The 19,408-nt window shown below is 42.1% G+C and overlaps 1 protein-coding gene across 1 annotated transcript in view; it reads right to left on the reverse strand.

Moving 5' to 3' along the window:
• Positions 1-9,612: 9,612 nt before the first annotated feature.
• Positions 9,613-19,408, reverse strand: part of LOC148020980 (uncharacterized protein At5g02240-like) — a 42,700-nt gene continuing 32,904 nt past the window's right edge. Inside the window, exons 3-7 of the mRNA XM_087698812.1 lie at positions 10,882-10,918; positions 10,676-10,773; positions 10,519-10,580; positions 10,146-10,269; positions 9,613-10,037 (exon numbers count right to left, since the gene is read on the reverse strand). Of these exons, the coding sequence (XP_087554938.1) occupies positions 9,918-10,037; positions 10,146-10,269; positions 10,519-10,580; positions 10,676-10,773; positions 10,882-10,918 (441 nt within the window). The 3' untranslated portion in view covers positions 9,613-9,917. The remainder of the gene's footprint in view (positions 10,038-10,145; positions 10,270-10,518; positions 10,581-10,675; positions 10,774-10,881; positions 10,919-19,408) is intronic.

A 19,408-nucleotide genomic window follows, 5' to 3' on the forward strand; every position in this document is an offset into this window, starting at 1 on the left:
TCAGTGTTGCCTTTAGCAAGATAAAGATGAAGATCCAAGGGAGTTTAGACTTAACCAGGAGCTTCTGGGGGGCCTGGATGCCCTACAAGGAGTTGACCACTCTATCCATTGTTAAAAAATTTACCATCCCATGGGCTACTCTCGATTCCATTTGGTTTTGTGTGTTCCATGGTTGCATAGAAGAGGACAAGGTAAGGCAAGCATTCAAACTAAACAAAAAAGGAGTAATAAGTTGGAAGGACTTATGGGACCATGGCAAGGGGGACATGGCTACTTCTTACTCCCTCAAAGAAAGGTATGCTCTATCACCCTCAGATATCACATTAATACAACAAAGAATTAACTGTTGGGACACTTGAAGGTTTGCAAGATTATACAACTAAATATGAGATTTAACATAAGGGGAATCTACTAGCCTGACAATAAGCCACTGCTACCCATCCCATATATAAAAACAAAAAAGAACTTCTTATACATTAATCTTAATAAGAGATGGAAAGTAAATTGGCACCCCATTCAACGGAAATACAGATTTGGAATGATTTGGAACAATGTAATTCAACCCAAAGTTTCTTGTATGATGTGGCTCATACTGCATCAGGCAACAGTGTGGACAAATGACCAGGATTTCAAACTTGGAATAGGTCATGGGGCCTGTCCACGATGCTACAAAGGTATGGAATCCATTCCCCATTTGTTCCTGAACTACAAAGAAAATACTAATGTGTTGAATGTCTTGCAGGTATTGATGGCTCCTTATCACCCCACAGCAGTGACTTGGAAATAATTACTTCTAGGAGAAATATATGGGATCCCCCCTGTTGTATGGAATTGGCTTAGAGGGACATTTATCTGGGCTATATGGATTGCGAGAAACAAAAAGATTTTTTAGGACAAGAATATAGACCCAATGCATATGTTCTTACATGAAGTATGTTTGCAAGTTGCATAGATCGAGTCCAAAATGGAAAAGGAGCATGGGAAGTGGTTGGAGGCCAAAGCTGAACATAGAGCTGCTGTTCTGGAAGCCCAAGAACTTGCCTGTAAGAAGAAACTGGAAGTGAGAAGACTGGTCATAGCAAGGCAAGAGGAGCTAATGGAAATATCCACCACATCCTCTACAGATGATGTTATGGAAGATCTACATAAGAGAGCTTAGCATTGTAGCATGAAATGCAGCTTCATACAGATAGAATGAAGCAAAAGATCGTGGTGCAAAGAATGATGCTGCTCTGTTTTGGACCGCAAATAGTTATGATGAAACAAGAAGAAACCTAACTTCAACCATATATTCTTCAGCTTATCTGTAATGGCTATGTACTAGGCAACCTCCTTTCCTTTTGCTTAACGACCTACTGGTCATGACTTGTAGACTTCCAGTAAAAAAGTCATCGCTGTAACTATTTTCTTTTTTTTTACCTTAATACATTTTAATGTTTTCACCGATAAATAGAAGCACATTTATAATGATGAGCGTGCGATGAAGTGACAAAAGGTAACACTAGGGAATATCCCTCTACATGAAAAAATGTCACCTTTGTTCAACCCATCCACTTCATCCCATATTTTTCCAAAATTGGAATTAAAAAAGTCCTCACTTACATTCTCACAAAATGAACTTGGACAGACAATGATGTGTATTTGTGGTTTTGAAGATATAAGAAAAAATATGAATTGGCACAAATCATGAAAGGCCCACAAATCTTCGAACTTTTCCAAATTTCAACGAACTATGAATGTCATGTACAATCTTCAACTTCAATGCTTGAAACCACCACTCATCCCAAATAGGCCATTCCAATGAATTTAGAGATGCATAATAAGTAATTCAAGAGAACCATTAAAATTAACCGATGTAAGCACAATGAAAAACTTACAATCTAGAAGATATTGTGATGACTTTTCGATCATCTTTATCTCATCCAGAGCCACTTGTAGAGCTTTATATGTCACAATCAAGCTTCTCAAAGGTTGATCATCAATAAGGTTTAAAAGAATAATCTCTAATACTAAGAGAGAATAATCAAAACAATGACAAACAAAAAAACTAAGAACATGAAAGTGGTGACTTATAATTTAAGGGAAAGAATTATCAAGCAAGCCTAGGATGTAGTTTCAAGTGCTTTGCACCATATACATACTAAATTGATGTAAGAAGAATATCTCAAGCCTCCCAAAACCCAAGCACTCTACCCTTCCAAAGATTCTACAATATGCTACACTGAAAAACTAAATGAAGCCCAATTTGCCTAAGGCTGCATGTAATCCATGAATCCTTCTCAAACATTGCTCCTTCCCATTCACCACCTTCATATTGTGTAAATAGATAGCAAAGATAGAATCACAAGATTGCCTTTGTTGCTAATATCTAGATGTCATTGGAATGGATTTGAGAAGAACACCATTTAGGCGAAGAGGAATTCAAGTAAGAAGACTTCAAAATAGGAGTAGAAATGGATATGGAACAAAGAGAGGAGATTGTAAAGAAGATATTGGTGAATGTGTGGCTATGGATATGTGACCATAGGAGGAATCAAATGAAAAGCTTTGTGGAGTAGAGGTAAGAGAATGACTAAATTGGAAGCAATTCTTAAGAAAGATACCAAAAAATAATTTTATTGACTATGTGTGACATAAAAAGAGGCTTGGGGGGAGAAAAGCCATTTCTAGAGAGAAGGGCTATTGGCATGGGATGATCAAGTTTACATTTGCATTCACTACTAGATGATTATAGGTGAATTTTTGGGTCACATTCCAAGGCTAAATTCAAATAGTTCATCTCAACCCCCTCTTTCCACATTGAACAATGCCATAGAAGCATGGAGGAAGTACAAGAACTGGAAAGGAAAGTAGAGAGATAAAGCAAGTTTGAAAAGAAATGGTATATCATCCGATCTTCGATCAAAGCCACAATCGCAAGTCAACTAATGACTACCACTGAACAATCACAAGATGTAATGGAAATGCATGACCAGTTCCACATACATAGCTCCCACTTTCCTACGTGTGCTCACTATAATATGAGGCATTCAATTATCTAAAGAACTCCTACAACATCCTCTACTAGATAAACTCCTCATAAAGGAAGAGCAACGTGTCACAAGTAGAGTAGGCTAAGAAAATATGATACTATACATAATTGGATATGTCTTATTCCTAGCAATGGAACCACAACTTCTTGACACATGTGCCACCTTCCAATACTGCTTCTACAAGTGGATATGTCTTATTCCTAGCAATGGAACCACAACTTCTTAACACCTGTGCCACCTTCCAATACTGCTTCTACAAGTGGATATGTCTTATTCCTAGCAATGGAACCACAACTTCTTGACACCTGTGCCACCTTCCAATACTGCTTCTACAAGTGGATATGTCTTATTCCTAGCAATGGAACCACAACTTCTTGACACCTGTGCCACCTTCCAATACTGCTTCTACAAGTGGCTTGTTCTACAGTAGAGTGACAATGTACTATAGTCTAATACCTTCACATGTATATAAATAAAGAACTTATTATATTTATATATCATTAATTTTCAAACAAAAAAACTACACACTCACACTACAATGCTTGAGGGCATTGCCACATTATGCGAGGGTAGATATATTGTCTTGGCCTTAGTATTCACCAAGTCCCGTACTTTATTTAGCCTTCCAGTTGCTAACACTTTGGATTCAATCCATGTAACGGTGAAAACCTAATTTTATGGCAGTCTGTTTATTCACATATTTAAAAAAACCCAAAAAACTAAAAATTAAAAAAACATGCATCCACATGCACTACACGACACCTAGGGGTTCTCAAGTTAGGAATGCCTAATGGCATTGGTCAACTGGCTACGTTGTCACAATTTTTTTAGAAAAGAAGAGAAGTCTCTTGTATATGTTGTAAATACTTTAAGTTTTGTGTAGAGTCTAAGTAGATGTGTGTCCAAATTAGGTTGTTTGTGATAGTTGCTTGAATAGGATGTCGAATTATGCATCAAGATAGATACAATTCCTGTATAGCTAAGTTTCTAATAAATTATGATGATCTTGATTCCACAAAGTGGTGGTATGACAAGGCCTTGAGAATATATGTGTATCAAGAAAGGGAAGGGTTGGGTAGATGCTACAAGGTTTGTATCTTGTAAGGTTGATTGTGATTGTGTGTGTGGAGGTTGTGACCCTTAGTGAGAACAAGGGGTTTTACAAAGTCAAAAAGGTTTTGTTTACATCTTGTATGTGAAGGGGACTTGTGCTAATTAAGGTTTGCCTTGTAGCCTCTATAAGAAGGCAATTGAAAGAAAATGAAGTCTACTATGTTTCGGAATATCATCGCGTTGATGGCATTACAAAAGGAGAAGCTTTTCATGAGATGCGCTACATCGTGAGAATAGAATGTATGTGTTGCTAAGCCCTTGTGAGGCCATGACAATCAACGTCAATGAAGTGGATGCCTATATGGAGACATTGCGTGTGTTCAAAGAAGAAATTGACTACATCAATAATGGCGAATGCCTATAAGAAGACATGGTGATGGCAAATGAGGGGAGAGGAAAGATTGACAGGTTGTCATTGTGCTAATCAAAGCTTCTGCTCTTTCTTTTCGTTTATGTGCAAAGCCACGATTATCTATCACTATTAACCTTAAGCCTTAAGGACTTATGGGACTTATGAGCTTATTCACATGAATAAATACACTCTTGAAACTCCTAATATACCTACCTTTCAAAGCTACCTCTTCTGCTTATGGGACTTATGAGCTCATTCACATGGATAAGTACACTCTTGAAACTCCTAATCTACATACCTTTCAAACCTACGTCTTAAGCTCATGGGGCATGGACCTATCAAAGACATTTATGAATATGAACCCTTGACTCAAAGACTTGGTGTATTCAAAGGCTCATCACAATGTATAAAATCAGGGAATCCCTTTTGGTTTTAATAATATTTTGGTTTACATCTCTTGGCTAATTTCTTGATCTTTTTAAAAGGTTGGGACTCATGATGAGGCTAGAGCATTGAACATTGATGGAAAAAGGCTTGTCATACTACCATAAGATCTTGTAAATTGATCTTAGGTCCCCTTGTGGGTTTGAAAATAAGAGTTTTTATGTTCTATATGTGGTGTATATGGAGTTATGGGTGGAGAGCCTTTTGATATTTTGTATGAGTTCACTACTCCCTTTGAAGGACTATCATGTTTGTACGCCTTTGTTAAAATTGTAATACCTTCCCACCTTCTTGACAGCATCATTAACATCATACCCTATCAAGAACCTAATTAATTTATACTCTTGCTTATGATGTTGTATCTTGTTCTATCAATATAATCATTTGATGTTGCCCTTGTACTAAGGTTATATAAATGACATTCTCGTATGAGTGGATGCTCATCTTAGAATTGCCAACTTGTGTAGAAAGTGTGAGGATTCCATATGAACTTCTACATGTTGTTTATGGTGTTGAGGTTGTGCAAAAGAGGTTTTTTCCCTTTGAATAGTTTTTGCATTGTATTGTAAATGGGTTTCCATGTTCCTCTCCCTTGTAACAAACAATGATAAAAAAGAAGCCTTGTAATGTGGAACTTGAGTTCCTTATAAAGAAATCTGAGTTTATATAGTGTTTTGGGCTTGGGTTTTTGTGCATATACTTTTCCTCGTACAAGTGTGCAGCTATAAGGGTACAAGTTTCTTGTCTCTATCTACTCCTAACAACGTCTCTAATACCCTAGCCGCTCCTTCGAACCCCCCCCACACATGCACTCAAAGCCCATTAAGGCAAGACACACCTAAAGAATCTTGATTCACTTCCAAACAAACGTTTCACGCTAAGTCACTTATACCTTCTCTCATTTCCACTTTGTTCACCCTAATCCAATCAAACCGCAAAAGTAAGGCGAAGAAGGCATTTCAAAAAGACTAATCACACTAACTACCTCTTACATAAGCAATAAGTCCACTAGAGATCATGCCCTTTTTTGAGAAATACCTAGATTGGACTCACAATCCATCTATCCTAATTCTGTGTCTCCCCATAATCTCCTTCATGAGGTCCTTTTCCTCAATAATGAGAATTCTTCCAAGTATTATCAACCAAGTTCCTTTGCTTCATTAACTACCATCATTAAGAAGAACCCCACCCTATCTTTTAACTAGGTATTTGTACATGTAACTACACACATTGACATATTTATTGCACTATAATCTATATATATAGATTTAATCCTCAATTGTGGAATAGCACTTCACGCTGGTTTGGAGTTCGACCCATCTCCCAATCCACCAAAATATATACATTCCACATAAATAGAAGACTAGTATTCCCCTAAGAAGTAAATCCATGCAAAGTTTTCATTACAAGTATAGAAGTTCACAAAGAATCTTTGTCATTATCTCTACTTCAACAAAAAAACTCCCATGTTATGCATGTTATAGCCCATCCTCCATGCTATTTAAGCTCTATGCACTATGAAGAACCACTTTTCAATTGTATTGCCATAAGCAATGCTATCCTCTACAAAATTCGTCACAAACCACCCCCTCAACCACCACCCACCACCAACATATCCAAAAGCATTATTCACCTTCATCATTAAAGCCAATCATCACTTATCCAACCAACCACATCATGACTATCCCACACATTATGCATCTATGGTGCAAGCTATAACATGCTAGCTTAGACACTGAGCACCAAGGGATTGGCACTCGTCTAGGAAGGGGATAGTGTTATCTCAAGAGGCAATGAAATATGAAAAGTCAAAGTCAATTACCAAAAATTATTTCAAAACTTGATTTTTTTTTCATTGAATTAATTTCACTCACTACTTGTCTACCAAGAGAACATTATATTTTTGTAAACAATTACTAATGAGGAAGAGGCTCACTACATGCAAATTATAATACTAACTCGAGTTTCTCAAGGATGAAAAGATTGTGGGAAAACTCTATTTATTTTAGCCTATACCAAATCCACAAAAGGTCAAGTGCATGCAAAAGGGAAAGAACCAATCACAACTTAAAGTGGAAATGGGTAGAGAGTGCCCAACTTAAGAGGGAAGACCCAAAGTCAAACCCTATATATAAAAAGTGGAAGATTGAATCGAAAGCTCATCCTAGTGTGTGCCAAGTTGTGTTCATGCATCCTTCCTACACACGCTCTTTTAATTGCTTGCTTGCTTGCCATTGATAAGAGTATGTGTGAATGAGTGTGTTAAAGTGTGAGGGACTTGAGAATAAAGTATTCCATCAAACCCACCACTCTTTCCTTCTTTTGCTTCCTCTTCTTATTCTTAAGAAGGGCATCTCACACTTGATTGAAGGATCAAGAGCATGGATCAAAGGCTTGGAGCATAAGGAGGCCATGCAACCATTGTAAGACCATCTCTCTACTTCAAGCAAGACAACAACGAGGATGAGAATGACAAGTGTCTACTATAATCTCATGGTCATTTATGTGCTTTTGCTTGGTCATTGTGTGAGTGAGTCCAATGGTTTGAGGAAAGAGCAAAGTGACTAGATGAAAGCAAGTTCGCTAAGGTTAGTTGAACTTTGAAGTAATAAGAGGTCGACTCATGTCCCATCATTGAGTACATGAAAGGTCGATAGAGGTTGATAGCTTCGATTAAGGGTGTCCAAGGATGCGAAATTGAGCTTAGCTAGTTTCCATTGGAAAGCAAGCCAAGAAAGAGGGGCATTACAAAGGAAACACCTTAGAGTTTACATATCGGATATAATCTCTAGCTAGCAAGATCAATACATCTCATGTGGTTTATACTCTAATTGAATGCATGCATACATCCATATATAAGTAGAGCCATAGACAGTCAACAAATGTGTAAGCTTCATCCTTTTTGAGGGAAAGCTACAAGATCATTGATCGGTAGGAGGAACCTATGCCAACCACTAAAGATATTTTGAAAGTTGAAAAAATGTTCAATGTAAATAAGGACCGTATTAAGTTCCCTAGCACAAAATAAGAATGATTTCCATGCTTGCTTGTGATTCCATCATGAGATCATAGATGGTAAAGAATGTAGACACAAGCTAGGCCCTAAATGCAACTTCACTAAGGTACAAGCATGCATCTTCACTATGCACAATGTTGATTGGAACATCTCAAACTTAATAAGACCAAGAATGAAAAGCAAGATTTGGAAAAGAGATCACCTACATAACAGCAAAGCAATAAAATCAGCATCTTAGAAAGAGCACAAGAAATAGGTGAGAACTATTGCAACCATCAAGAAATAGGTGAACAGCCATGGACCATTGATGCATATTGAATATTCGCAAGTGAAAAACTTTAAGGGGAGGAAAATTAGTAACAAACAACAAATCAAAAAGGAGATACAAAAGAAGACAAACTAGGATCTTTAAACATAAGAGCTTTCTATGATAGACCTCAACATGTTAAATTTTATGATTATAAGGATTCTATTCTATATTTAGAAAGGAAAATGACATAAAAGTAGAGCACTTGCATATAAGAGCATCCAGTGATAGACCGTACATGCAAGAGTTATGACTGAAATGATATTATTTGAGATTTAAACAAGTAGCCGAAAAATCTCTCCATAAATCAAAAGAGAAGACCTAAAATCGTCATCTTCGTATGTGTTAGCATTTACCTCAAAACCAACTAGATATTGCCATGTAAGCAGCAAGAACGAATGCCAACTTGGCAGCAACTTTTCAAGAGCCGTAATATAGTCTCCCTACCTCGAATTTGTTAGCCTTGCATAAAAGCCGACGTTTGTATTGGCCGGTATTGGAAGGTTTTTGTAGTGCCACCACAGATCAGCGACGATACGCAATTTGCGTACTCTCTCTTTCTCCTCCTCTACGCAAGATGCTTCACGAATATAAAATCTCTTGATATTGATGAGGCATATGATGCCATTCTCCCCTTTCATTGTAGAGCTTCTTATTGGAACTCTCCTTCTCAATCCTACACACCAACTCTGCTACCTCTACCCCTCAACCTCATCAGTTTACCCTCCAGCCTCGAGAGATAGTTGGAACATAAACGGGAATAGGCACCAATGGGAGTACAGGTTACACCAATGTTGTTAATTCAATGGTAACAGGTCCAAGCTCACTTGGAAGGAGCTGTTACTGGGGGAAGCCTGGTGTCGTACCACCCACTGCGTGGCATTGTTTAAGAGGAATTTACTGATAATGTGTGTGGAGTAGTAGAAATGTTGTTGTATTCAATGGTAACAGGTCCAGTTATTGCTCTAGGCTGACTAAATATTTAGAAAGGTCTCATCCGTGTAACTGGCACCCAACCGAGCTCACTTGGAAGGTGTAATGAGTTACGTATGGTGTATGTGGACTGATAGGAATGTTGCTGTATTCAATGGTAACAGGTCCAATTACTGCTCTAGACTCATTTGCGATAATTTCCAATGTTTGAAGCACCAGACATCTCGCAATCATGGAAGTTGAGGTTAAAGATGATGAAATCCAGAATAAGCCATCAAGAAAACACTCGAGAGTCTACCAAAGGTGCCTCTGCAAAACAACTGGAATTGCTTCATATTGTGAGACAGCTTTTTCCTCAATTCTGATGCAGACATAGTTCACCCCTTTCGTTCTCGACATTTGTTAACCATTGTGATACAGACAACAGCCCACCTCTTCTGTTATTTTAGTTTGCATACACAACGTAGCATAAAAATAAATACTTACATTTCTCCCATAACATTTGGGCCTTTACTTACATTTCTCCCATAACATTTGGGCCTTCACAAGTCACTGATAAAATCCTCTTCTTAAGTGTATGATAGTCGGTAGTAAAACCCTCTGGAAGCTGTGTTTGCCAACCCCGATTATTAAAGCAATATTTTATTTTACATCAAAACAGGGCCTTGTGTGTTCCTGTACGCAAAAACGTTAATCCTCAGTGATGACACATTGCTGGCATCAAAAGCGTGCTGTTACTTGGCTAAAAAGAGCCTTGAAATCCTTTGTCGGAGTTCCTTCACCCTCAGGCTTTGAGGCAAGATCAAAAGCTTTGTTCTTTGCTTCCTCAAAAAAAAGAGCCTGCAACAGTCATTTGGAGGGGCAATGCCATTAAACAGCTGATAAGCAGACCATTACATCAGCAGCCCACAACTTTTGAGACCAGCATTTAAGATGAGAGAAGCATACCTGAACAACTACTTCAGCAACATCTGCCCTTGGAATGGTCTTTGTCTCTGTGGCAAGAAGCTCATCATCCTTTCCAATCAAGAGCTCCCTTAATCCACCTTCCTTGTCTTGCAACCCACCTGGTCTGCAGATGTGAGCTTGCAATGTTATATTGACATCTATGGTTCCTTCATGCCCATCATACTCTATAGTGCCTATTCCCCAAACCCATCCCCAGCACACTTAAACATGTACCATGATTAACCCCTGAAGTTTTTATTCTTTCTTGACAAATTTTTTTGTCTCCACCGTTGATAATCAAACACAATGCACATGCTATCCAGTCCCAAATTGACTAAATGCGTATGTTCACTTAGGAGTTAAAAGACTGGACCTGATGAGTGTATATGGCACGTTTGAATCAGCTAGATACTGCTCTGCCTTTCTCTTCCATATCTGCCCACATAACCCCAAACAAAAGGTGATAATTTGGCAGCAAACAAAGGATGGACCCACCCAGACTACTAAGCCCAAAAAAGACCTAAGCTCACCAAAATTTTTCCATTTCCAAAAGAGTTGAGAGGATGGTTTGGATTTGTACCACCCATTGACCCAACCAATACAATGTGCTTCACTCCCGATTCCTTGGCTGAAAATATAATATCAACTATCCAGTCAAAATTGATGCAACCACGTCTGCATGCACGTTTATGCAGAATGCAGAGCACATCTAATGGCTTTCAGACAATCTTTGTACCTATGTCAATCTGATTCTTCTGCCCAATCCAGTCAACCTGTTGGCCATAGCATACAATTCAGACACGTTATGTGGGCAATTGAATGGCAGTAAACATCACCTCATAAGTAGTAAAAGTAACTCATTTTGTAAATTAAACATAAAATTGCCAGCTCTAACAGAGGTGTTGAACCAAACCCTTAGTTTAAAGATTTGATCTAAACAACTAGATAGGCAATAAGATTATGGCTGACGAGACAGGAGAACATGTGGCACGTGAGAGGTTCAATCAGAAACTCTGCCTATCTTTGATCAGGCCACAACGTGAAAGAAATTCACCCAGTTCAGCAGTTTATTCCTTTGGCATGAGCCCGTTAGAGTCTCTGGGACATTAATGATTAAAACGCATATACCACAAAGTGGGGTTTCTTATTTGGACTCCAAGGGTCAGTGGCTGGTCACTCATGGTGCCGAGATGCATGTTCCTTTCTCTGAGTCCTATAGGGCAGTCATTAGAGTCTTATTTGTGACCTCAAGGCCATCCACATGTCTATATAGACATGTTTCTAGGGCACTTTCTTTGTGAACTCATGGCCATCCACACATCTATGTGTGTACACACCATTGTATCTCACATTTCATCTCAGTGCAGAGTTCCTTGATGCTGATTCTTGTCTATCAGTACTTCAGACCTGTAGGTCCCTTCTTCATCATAATCACTGTGAGACGCCCCTTTCATGCAAAGATCAGTGTTGACCTCTAATAGCTGCCATGTAGGGTTGCTGCTACCACACTATCCAGATGCTCTTACCCAGTTCTGGTACACAGCAGACACCAAATAAAACAACATTCATACAGCCATTTGCTCTGTTCACATTATCCTTTTCAGTATGATATATAGAGCATGATAGAATTATCAGCCAAAGGAACCACCGTCTGCTATTTTTTCTACTTTAGAAAGTACAGGTTGAGTAGACAGAATAAACAATAAAGGAATTCAACAGACATCCCTCAATGACCCTGCCATTAAGCATAATGCAAGCCACCCCATGCTGCTAATTTATAAACAATATTAGTTGTTCAAGCTCTGAACCCACACAATACATAAGCTGCATCAAAATCAACTGACTTGATTAAAAGCTTTCTCAATTTCCAGCTCAAGCATCACCACCTTTTGATCTAAAGACTCTGCATGATCAACTCCAATCTGCAGATAATGGATTGTGCCAAAAAATCTGACCCTTAATGAAGAATGTGATGGAAAAAGATGGTGCAACATATTTGTCACAACCTTACTTGTATTTACCTACCAATAAAGAAATGGCCTGATGAAACAGCTGAGCATCCAAATGATCACCACATGTCAGCTAACCTCTAACACCCTCTGAAGAGCACAATATGCAAATCTGCCGCAATCCTTAAAGAAGCTCCTCACAATCCTATCATCTTGGGAATTGACCTCTGAAACAAGAAGGGCCAGGGTATCCACAGCCGCATCTCCAAGATCTTCCTCATCAAAAAGAGATCATGGGTAGGAGGGACCACCACAGGAGATGGCAGGGGATGGGGTAGAGCTTGTGAGATAGGGAAAGCATGGATGGGAACAGGTGCGGCAATAGGAAGATGCCTCAGAGGGGCTAGAGCTTATGAGATGGGGGATGCACAAATGGGAATAGGTGTGGCAAAAGAAAGATGCCTCACAAGGTCCTTCACACTAGAAGGGAAATGGAGCCAATATAGCCGTCTCTCCTGCCAACGTGTCGCAAGAATGGCTCTTGATGAAGTATCCTCAATAAAGATGGCCTATTGATTGAAGACAACCTGGGTAACAAGTCTCCTAAGGCCATTAGAGAGGAGATGGAAGCGAGAGTCTCCAATACAAAGAACTTCCAATATGGATCTCAAAGATGGACGGTCGAGAAACAAAGGCAAATTTGAGGAGTGAGAGTGAGAGTAACGGCTTGAGTCAAAAAGGGAGAGTGAAATACGATTAGATTTGAGTGTACCAACAATGTGTCGGTACACAAGGAATAAAATGTATTTATACTTGGGGCATATTAAGGGTGCATTCACATGTACAACTGAATAGTGTGTGTGTACTATACACGGAGGTCAAACGGGCCTTTATCCCAACAATTTTGGATAGTAAGGGGAGTTGGAATACCAAAAGGGATTGAGAGAATCCCATTGTACATCAACTTCTTCAATTAAGTTAAATAAATACCGAAAGGGGCACCAGTTCTGGGGCCAATAGGGTGTCCATTGTCCAAGATTGTAAGTTAATTTGCATTTCTTAGTTTTGTAATAAATGTTACTACTGTAACTAAGTTGTAATTAGGAAATTACCACTCATCCACAAAAGGAAGGCTGGTTACATAATCTATCCTATTTTTGCAGATTTCAGTCATCAGCTCTCCCTTCTCCATCACTCGCCCTCTCTTGCTACTCCCGAGGTGATGCACAACTAACACCCATCAACCTGGCGAACTGATCAGCCTATGTTTCACTTGAGTCTACAGATGCCTACCCCTCCAACTGCTACCATGGACATCAGCCAGCTATCGCCTTCCTCCAAAAATTGCCCTAAATGCACCTATTACAACCTGTATTTTACTGTCCAGCAGGCCGTTCTGCATCAGCTTACACTCCTATAGCTATCACCCTACTATCTACAACTCCAATTATTAGTTTTAGCCTCCAATCGGTATTACACTGCTGTGTTTACCAACCTTCAGTCTCTAGACTGCTGTGTTTTGGTTATTGATACCTTTCTTAGGGAAAGATTGGCCTATCAGAGGGCCAACAATGATCCGAATTTGTATGTCTACACATCTGCCAAAGGGTGCACGATGTTTGTACTCTTTGTCAGCGACCTCATATTGACAGCTGACCATGTCCAAATCAAAAATGATCAAGTAACAAAGGACACCCTTCATGAGAAGTTCAAAATGACTAACATGGGTCCTTTACATTTCTTTTCAAATCATGAGATATGCCAAACAAAGAGGGGAATCTTTCTCTCTCAGCCGATCACAGGAAAACATCGGATGACAGACATGATGACGACAATGCTGAAGATGGCTTCAACGCAAGGCATCACATGATCTCTAGCTGTCCTGTCTGACGCATCATGGCAGGTTGTCGAATCTGCTTCACGTCAGCATTTGGTCATCGATCATTGTGGTGCTGACCTGGAGCTCCTCTTGATCGTCAGTCTCCGGTGCCACATTAACATGCTACCTGCCCTGCCCACACATAGATACACCTCGACCTGCCCGTTGACCTGACAGGTCATGGACACACGTCACCATCAGGCCTGCCCCCACATCAAGATAAGGTTTATCGCATTAAACCTCACGACACCTGCTGGCCGAATACCACTGCCACCAACTCCCTGTTCCTACTGCCGCCTCACCTATCCCACCACAGCCGCCTCCTTGGCTCACACCGATCGCCCTGCCTACCACACCTCAACCTGCTTGGCCTGCACTCTCTCCTCACTTCGCAGCCATGGACACTTCCTCAGTCTCCTCATCCACCCTTGCAGCCCTAGTAAGATTCCTTCTCCCCTTCCCCCGCACAACCTCAACAGGCAGACCAGCGGCTATACCCTACGCCAATAGACCACGAAGCACCCACATCACCGACACATGGAGCTAGCGTATCGCTTGAGATTGCAGCCGGTCCTCCACCATCCCCAAGGGGTTCCAGTGCAGCCCCCACATACACTCGACCGATCCGCTTTGCTCCGGACATAGAGTTGGCATTCAGGGAGAGAGTGTCAACCCTAGAAGCATCATCCTTGGCCTGCAGAATGGTTGGAGATCATCCACCTATCCACAGTCTTAAGGACTCCATCCAATCTGCTCTTACTGGCACCCCAGCCAGGATCACGCGAGTGATGCCCCTTGGAAAGGGATACTTCAGACTCCACTTTAGCTCACCCGAGTAGATGGAGACAAAGCTCGCTACCAGCTCACTTGATGTCAAGACGTCAGTAGCATACTTAGACAAATGGATCGAGGGTCGGGACTATTCCTTTCTCGGAAATGGCACTACCATCACCATCTCTTTTCCTGGCCTTGATGAGTATTTTACGCCATACCTTTTTGAGATTGGCAGTGCATTCGGCCACATCATACAAAGGGATAGGACTTTTGCTAACGCAGTCTCAGAAGGCCCACACAGATACCCTTTAGTCCGAGTGATAATACCCACAATCTTTGCACTACCTTCCCCAAACTATTAGGATTCCCTCCATTCACCAGGGCTTTCTTATCCAGCCAATCTCTTATACAATTCTCCCTGGTCACTGCTTTGCTTGCAGGATGATTGGACATCTTGCAGCTGAATGCCCCAGGACACGCCGACACTAGACCTCCTTCAGGGATGAGGGAGGTGGTAGACCCGAGATGCGTCAGAGGAGTGATGCAGAGCACCAGAAACGGAGCAAGGCTAGACAGAGGACGAGACAGCGCGAGTGAAGAGAGCATGCTGTTGAGAGGCAGGGGCACTAGGGCCTAGAGCTGAGACGGTGGAGAGTGATCAAGGACCTCATGCCGTCACAACCCATGCAAAGCCACTACAGCCCCCCACTGCTCCCATAGACACTCCTCTAGATGCCCTAGAGCCAAAGGTCCCACAACCACTAATAGGGGCAGCACTGCAAATGGATGTGATTCAGCCCACGAAGGGAACGACACCAATAGCTTCTCAAGAGCTACAACAAGCCACAGATAAGCCACAATCCCCCAAATCATCACCTCATCACGCTGAGCTTCCCGAGCATCTCAAGTACCCGACACACAATAGGCACAGGAGGCCGTGATGGCCCAGGATGGTGAGCAAGAGGTAGAGAACTCAGATGACTACTCTGAGGACTTCCCCCCATTACACCCCGCAGCGGAGATAGCGGAGAGGACACATGATCAAGTATATACTAGGAGGCAAGAGAGAAAGGCATGGGCTATACAACCACGCCGGTCCGAGAGGTTCAGACACACTCCATGAGGATACTCTCATGGAATGTACGAGGCTTCAGAGGTTTGTCACTTTAGGCAGGGCCAGAGCCTCATGCGACAGGATTTGCACAGAGCTCCAGTAGGGGAATCGATTGATTTTCTTATGTTACAGGAGCACCATCTTTCGGCAGACAGGATATCCCGATGTTGCGGGAAGCTACTGCCAAGTCAGAGTCACACTTACTGGGCAGCAGTTGTAGGTGCTACCGAGATATAGGCTAGAGTATGCATATGTGTGGGGAGCATTGGACTCAGTCAGTATAGGGCTGGGGTATTATGATTCCAAGGAGAGCCATGTGGGTGTCGGTGAGAGTGGAGGAGGCACTCATTGGTTTGTTGGCCATTTACGCCCCGAATGGCCAACGAGACAGGAGACAATTTTGGACCATCCTCAGTCAACCTCTACCACAGGTTGATCATTGGATGGTAGGGGGTGACTTTAACATGGTGGAGGCTCTTGAGGACAGGAGAGGCAGATGCACAGAAATCATTAGGGGAGGAAAGCGGGCTACTTGGGAGGAGTTCTTATTCCAGATTAGAGGCCAAGACCCATGGTTCACAGCAGAGTTTGGCAAGACCACACACTCACTTCAATTCTCCAAGAGAGACAAGGCAATAGGAGCCAGGAATTTCTCCAGGATTGATCAATTCTATGTGGATGATTGGGCCTATGACAAAGGCGGCCTTACAGGCATCATACCTGGCATGACCCTCTCGGACCACTCACCGATTCAGTTATTTCTTTTTGAGAGAGTAGGGGGACCCCATTCCAGTGTCAAGATTCCAGAGCACTTGTTTTATGAGAATGATCTTAGAGACACAATCACACAATGTTGGAGATCTAGACCCTTCTCAACTGGACAGGCAGCTAGCAACTTGGATGAGAGCCTACAGGAGATTAGTTCCCTCTTCAGAGAGGAGGCCACAAGGAGGAGACAGAGCCTTCTAGAGAAGGAAAGAGCTGCTAGGGCATCATTGGTTGCCTTACAAAGGGAGGAGGAGAAAGGGCCAAGATACAAATGGATAGTATGCAAATGGATAGTTGAGAGGATGCATACTGCCAGGGCAGGGATTGACTCCATGAAGGAAGCTAGATCGGAGTACATATTTCACGCAAGAGCCTCTTTTTGGACTCAGTCTGGGGACAAGGTTAATAGGGATTTTTTTCGCACCATAGGGCCTATATACTCTAGACAGGGTGTTCAGAGACTCAGGAGAGCTGATGGATCCATTGCATGGGGTCCTCTAGAGGTGAGACAGGTGGCCACACAGTACTATACATCCCTACACCACTAGACCCCCTGGATATGAGAGAGAGAGAGAGAAGCAGTCTGGCAGAGCACGCAGAGGGTGGTTACAGACATGATGAGCAGACATCTGATGGCCCATTTTACAGAGGAGGAGTTGGAGGAGGCACTTCAGGCACTACACTCAAGCAAGTGTCTAGGGGAAGATGGACTAGATAAATCCTTCTTTGTGAGTTACTCAGATCTTATCAAAAAAGGCCTTCACTCAACCTTTCAGGAGATTATGGCATCATGGATTATGCCAGAGAGACTCTCTGAGGGGCTGATTCATCTTATCACGAAAGGAAGTGGAGATAGATTGGAGATCACACAGTGGAGACCGATCACCTTGCTTGGAACTACCTATAAGATCCTCGAAAAGGCGATTATCTTAGGCTGGCACCATTGATGTCAAATATTATACGCCCCACTCAGACAGCCTTCGTTCGAGAGTGCTGCATCTTGGACAACATCTTCATCTTCTGGGAGACCATAGCCTTAGCTAGATCCAACATGCAAGACCTTATTGTGCTCCTTCTCGACTTTGAGAAGGCATATGATCGCCTGGATCAGAAGTCCCTAGAGGGCACAATGCTGAGGATGGGCTTTCCAGAGCAGTGGATCAAGGGTGTAGCAGCTCTCTATTCTTCAGCACATAGCCAGGTCATGACTGGAGGGGCAAGAGGAGATAGATTCAGCATCCATAGATTAGTTAGACAGGGATGTCCACTTGCTTCATTCTTGTTTCTATTTGTAGCAGAGGCCATGAGCTCCTTCTTGAGAGACAAATCTACAAGTATCAAAGGCATCAGGCTACCCATCCTTGAATTTGAGGAGCTTCTTGATGTGGAGTTTGTTGATGATACAGTAGTTTACTTGGATGGGAATGAGGGCAACTTTAGAGCCTCTGTAACAGCCATGAAGAACCAACTTCATTTGGTTAGGAGGAGATGGGAGTCCAATCAGAGCAAAGGTGGCTTGGGATGTCATCATACAACCTAGATCCAGAGGAGGATTGGGGATCATAGACCCAGATAGTCAGAGCAAATCCTTATTGGTCAAGCTCATTGTTAGGGGTCTACTTCCACGTGAGGAGCCCTGGAAGAAACTTCTGATGGGGAGACTAGAGGACTTGACACCTACACATGGAGAACCATGGGAGCCCAGCATTCACTAGATTTTTCAGGAGATCAGCACCAGAGATTTAGGGAGAAGCTTCAAGGTCAGATTTGTGGCGGCCATTATTAGAGCTTGGAGATCTATATCTCCAAGGCTCCACCAGCTCCCCCCGACTACTATTGAAGAGAAGAGGAGACAATCTCTTCTCTTTAATCATTCTCTGAGATCAGAGTCAGGCCACACCATTGGGCAACGGACACACCTATCATGGGGGAGATTCTCTTTATAGGTCGCTACATCAATGGGGAAGTGGTTTGCATTTCAGGAGTTACCACATGAGACCCAAAGGCAAAGATTACATGGTCTTAGGGGAGCCAAGGCTATGATTGAGGCCGTGATGGAAGGGGTTCCACCAAATTGGCAAACTGAAACGGCTTCCTCTCAAACTTGGATTGGTCTTTTCTCTAGAGGGGATATCCTTCTAGCAATCATTGCATCTAGCAGAGACAGGACATTCACTTTCATAGTTGAGGAGGATGGCCGCCTCCAACGAGAGGACCTTGACCTTACAACACTCGGGGGCTGCTCCAGGCAGAGAATCAAAGTAGTGGCACACTTTGAAAGTAAATGGCACATAGACCCAGACCCAACCACTTGTCTTATAGATGGATGGAGATATTGGGCATACCAAAGGAGGCCCCTAGAGAGACTTCAATGGGATCCAGGAGAGTGGCTGTGGAGGGATCCCTTCCTTGATAGGCCATCCGACATCCCCTTCTTTGGCTACACTACTAGATTCGGACGAAAGATACAAATGAACAAGATTAGAGCACAGCCTGCAGCCACCCCTCATTGGCATAGAGAGGGAGTCTCAGATGAGTTCCTATATGACTTTTGGAGACGGCTACATGACAACTTCAGGCCCAAGAAGATATCTCTCTTTCTATGGCTTCTAGCCCATAGGAGTTTAGCAGTTGGCACTTGGCTTGGATATGGCAAGGACCCAGTGGCATGCATGCGATGTGGTGAGCCAGAGGAGACACAAAGACATTGCCTATGGGGCTGTCCGAGAGCCCAGGAGATTTGGAGGAGAGCTCTTAGGATAGTATTTCATGGTACAGT

Source organism: Lygodium microphyllum, chromosome 18 (assembly GCF_053477565.2).
Source record: "Lygodium microphyllum isolate KBCC chromosome 18, Lygodium_microphyllum_v1.1.10, whole genome shotgun sequence".
NCBI lineage: Eukaryota > Viridiplantae > Streptophyta > Polypodiopsida > Schizaeales > Lygodiaceae > Lygodium > Lygodium microphyllum.